This window comes from Bison bison, unplaced genomic scaffold (assembly GCF_000754665.1).
Source record: "Bison bison bison isolate TAMUID 2011002044 unplaced genomic scaffold, Bison_UMD1.0 scf7180017864352, whole genome shotgun sequence".
Classification (NCBI taxonomy): domain Eukaryota; kingdom Metazoa; phylum Chordata; class Mammalia; order Artiodactyla; family Bovidae; genus Bison; species Bison bison.
This window is the reverse complement of record NW_011494924.1, coordinates 1,686,500-1,689,151: the sequence shown is the minus strand read 5'-3', so window position 1 is coordinate 1,689,151 and position 2,652 is coordinate 1,686,500. Positions and strand designations below refer to the sequence as shown.

General features: G+C 48.2%; 1 protein-coding gene across 1 annotated transcript in view; it reads left to right on the top strand.

Annotated features, from left to right (window-relative positions):
- The window catches only part of GGT7 (gamma-glutamyltransferase 7), a 23,995-nt gene extending 21,833 nt beyond the window's left edge, over window positions 1–2,162 (top strand). Inside the window, exon 15 of the mRNA XM_010854887.1 lies at window positions 1,427–2,162. Coding sequence (XP_010853189.1) covers window positions 1,427–1,590 — 164 coding nt within the window. The 3' untranslated portion in view covers window positions 1,591–2,162. The remainder of the gene's footprint in view (window positions 1–1,426) is intronic.
- The last annotated feature ends 490 nt before the right edge of the window (window positions 2,163–2,652 follow it).

Here is a 2,652-nt window from a genome sequence, read left to right as displayed (position 1 = left end):
ATTCTGAAGGAGATCAGCCCTGGGATTTCTTTGGAAGGAATGATGCTAAAGCTGAAACTCCAGTACTTTGGCCACCTCATGTGAAGAGTTGACTCATTGGAAAAGACTCTGATGCTGGGAGGGATTGGGGGCAAGAGGAGAATGGGACGACAGAGGATGAGATGGCTGGATGGCATCACTGACTCAATGGACGTGAGCCTGAGTGAACTCCGGGAGTTGGTGATGGACAGGGAGGCCTGGCGTGCTGTGATTCATGGGGTCGAAAGGAGTCGGACACGATTGAGCGACTGATCTGATCTGAGTGACTAACACTTATTTACTTAAGGAGGCTAGAGCAGAGTTAAGCAAGGAAGATAGCAAAAGGAAGTGAGTAGAGGAGTTTAAAGAGATGCGAGTTTCCTGATAATGTGGGCCTTAGAGACTTAGGTGAGGATTTTGGATTTCATTCTAAGAATCATCAAAATTGTTGGGAGGTTTTGAGTAGGGGAAGTGACATGGTCTGACTAATGGCTGCTGTGTGAATAGGCTGTAGGGAAGCAGGACTGGAAGTACAAAGACCAGTTAGCGGACTGTTTGGTAATGCTGGCAAATAATGAAGGCAGCTTGGCCTAGACAGATGGAATGAGACCCCCAAAGCCAAGCCCTTTTTCCAATATTAAGAATGACGGCACATTATTGATCACTTACTATATTCAAGGCTCTGAGTTTTGTGCTTTGTGTGTAATATTTGCTTTAGTCCCTGTAACAACTTTATGTGGTAAGTTCTCAGATAATACCCATTTTGTACATGAGGAAACTGAGGTTCAGAGAGGTAACACAATTTGCCAAGGTCACACAGCTCGTTAGAGCCAGTGCCCTAAACCAGTGGTCCCCAACCTTTTTGGCACCAGGGATAAGTTTCGTAGAAGACAATATTCCCACAGACTAGAGTGGCTGGGACATGATTTGGGGATGATTCGAGCACATCACGTTTACTGAGCACTTTATTTCTAAAGCTTCCCTGAGAGCTCAGCTGGTAAAGAATCTGCCTGCAATGCAGGAGACCCCGGTTCAATTCCTGGGTTGGGAAGATCTCCTGGAGAAGGGAAAGGCTACCCACTCCAGTATTCTTGGGCTTCCCTTGTGGCTCAGCTGGTAAAGAATTTGGCTGCAAAGCAGGAGACTTGGGTTTACTCCCTGGGTTGGGAAGATCCCCTGCAGAAGGGAAAGGCTACCCACTCCAGTATTCTGGCCTGGAGAATTCCATGGACTGTATAGTTCATGGGATTGCAAAGAGTTGGACATGACTGAGCGACTTTCACTTTCACTTTATTTCTAATCTAATGCCACTGCTGATCTGACAAGGAGGTTCCAGTCTATGGCCCAGAGGTTGGGGACCCCTGCTCTGAACTCTCTGAATGTGTGTATGTTGGGGAATGGTTTTCAGGTGAGTTCACAGAGGAAGAGATTGAGTTCCTGGAAGCCAGGGGTCACCACGTGGAGAAGGTAGATGTCTTATCCTGGGTCCATGGCAGCCGGAGAACCAATAACTTCATCATCGGTGTGAAGGACCCTCGGAGCCCAGATGCAGCCGGAGCTACCATCCTGTAGAGCAGCGGGGTGGGGCGGGAGTCTCTGCTCCCTGCCTTTGCATGTTCCTAGAGTCCCTCCTTCTCCCAGGTTTGGTCTCAGAGGGACCCCAGGGATGCCCCAGATCAGGGGCCAGAGGGGATGCTTAGCAAACCCTATCCCAGAGTAACAGGAAAATTCTCCATCTGGAGGCCTGTGGTGGTGGCAGTGGTGTTGTCAGTGTCCACAGGACCTTGAGGAGTCAGACTGTCTGTCTCCTTTCCCTCGGCCATGCAGGCCCTGAGCTTAGGGATGTGCTTGCAAACCCTTTTCAAGAGTCCTCACCACCCCAACATTGCCAGTTGGGCCTGACCTGGCCTTGTCTTCCAGCTCCTTTCTCCTGTCCCCAGCCTCATTTCTTAAATGACTAGGATTTTTTTTAATGGACCATCCTAGGGAAGTGAGAGGGGGAGGGCTCTTCTCCTCCTCCCATCAGGTTGAGGTGGGGGCCTTACATCTGGGGGGCCCCAGGGTATGGGGTAGGGGTGGGGGTGGGGACCAGCTCAGGGGCTTCCATTTGCAAAAGGGAATTAAAGAAAGAATATTGCTTAACCATGGCTCTGACTTGATTTATGTTTCATTGTGCTGGGAGGGGAATGAGAGAGGAGACCTTGGCTCACCTTATCGCAATAGCCCTGACTCCAGGGCAAGCTGGAATGAACTTTGTGGAGGTCATAACAATATCTGCCATCTATCCAAGACTGCTTCCCAAGTGGCGCTAATCATAAAAAAATAACCCGCCTGCTAATGCAGGAAATTAAGAGACATAAGTTCAATCCCTGGGTCAGGAAGATCCCCTGGATAAAGGCATGGCAACCCACTCCAGTTTTCTTGCCTGGAGAATCCCATGGACAGAGGAACCTGGTGGGGTCACAAAGAATGAGACACAACTGACTTAACACGTAGCATGCATCCAAGACTAAAACTAATAAAAATAATTAATAACAATAATTATAATGATAGACTCTATTGAACACTTACTGTGTACCAGGCTGTATGCTAAATGCTTTATGTGGATAATATTAATTACATTATAAATCTTCA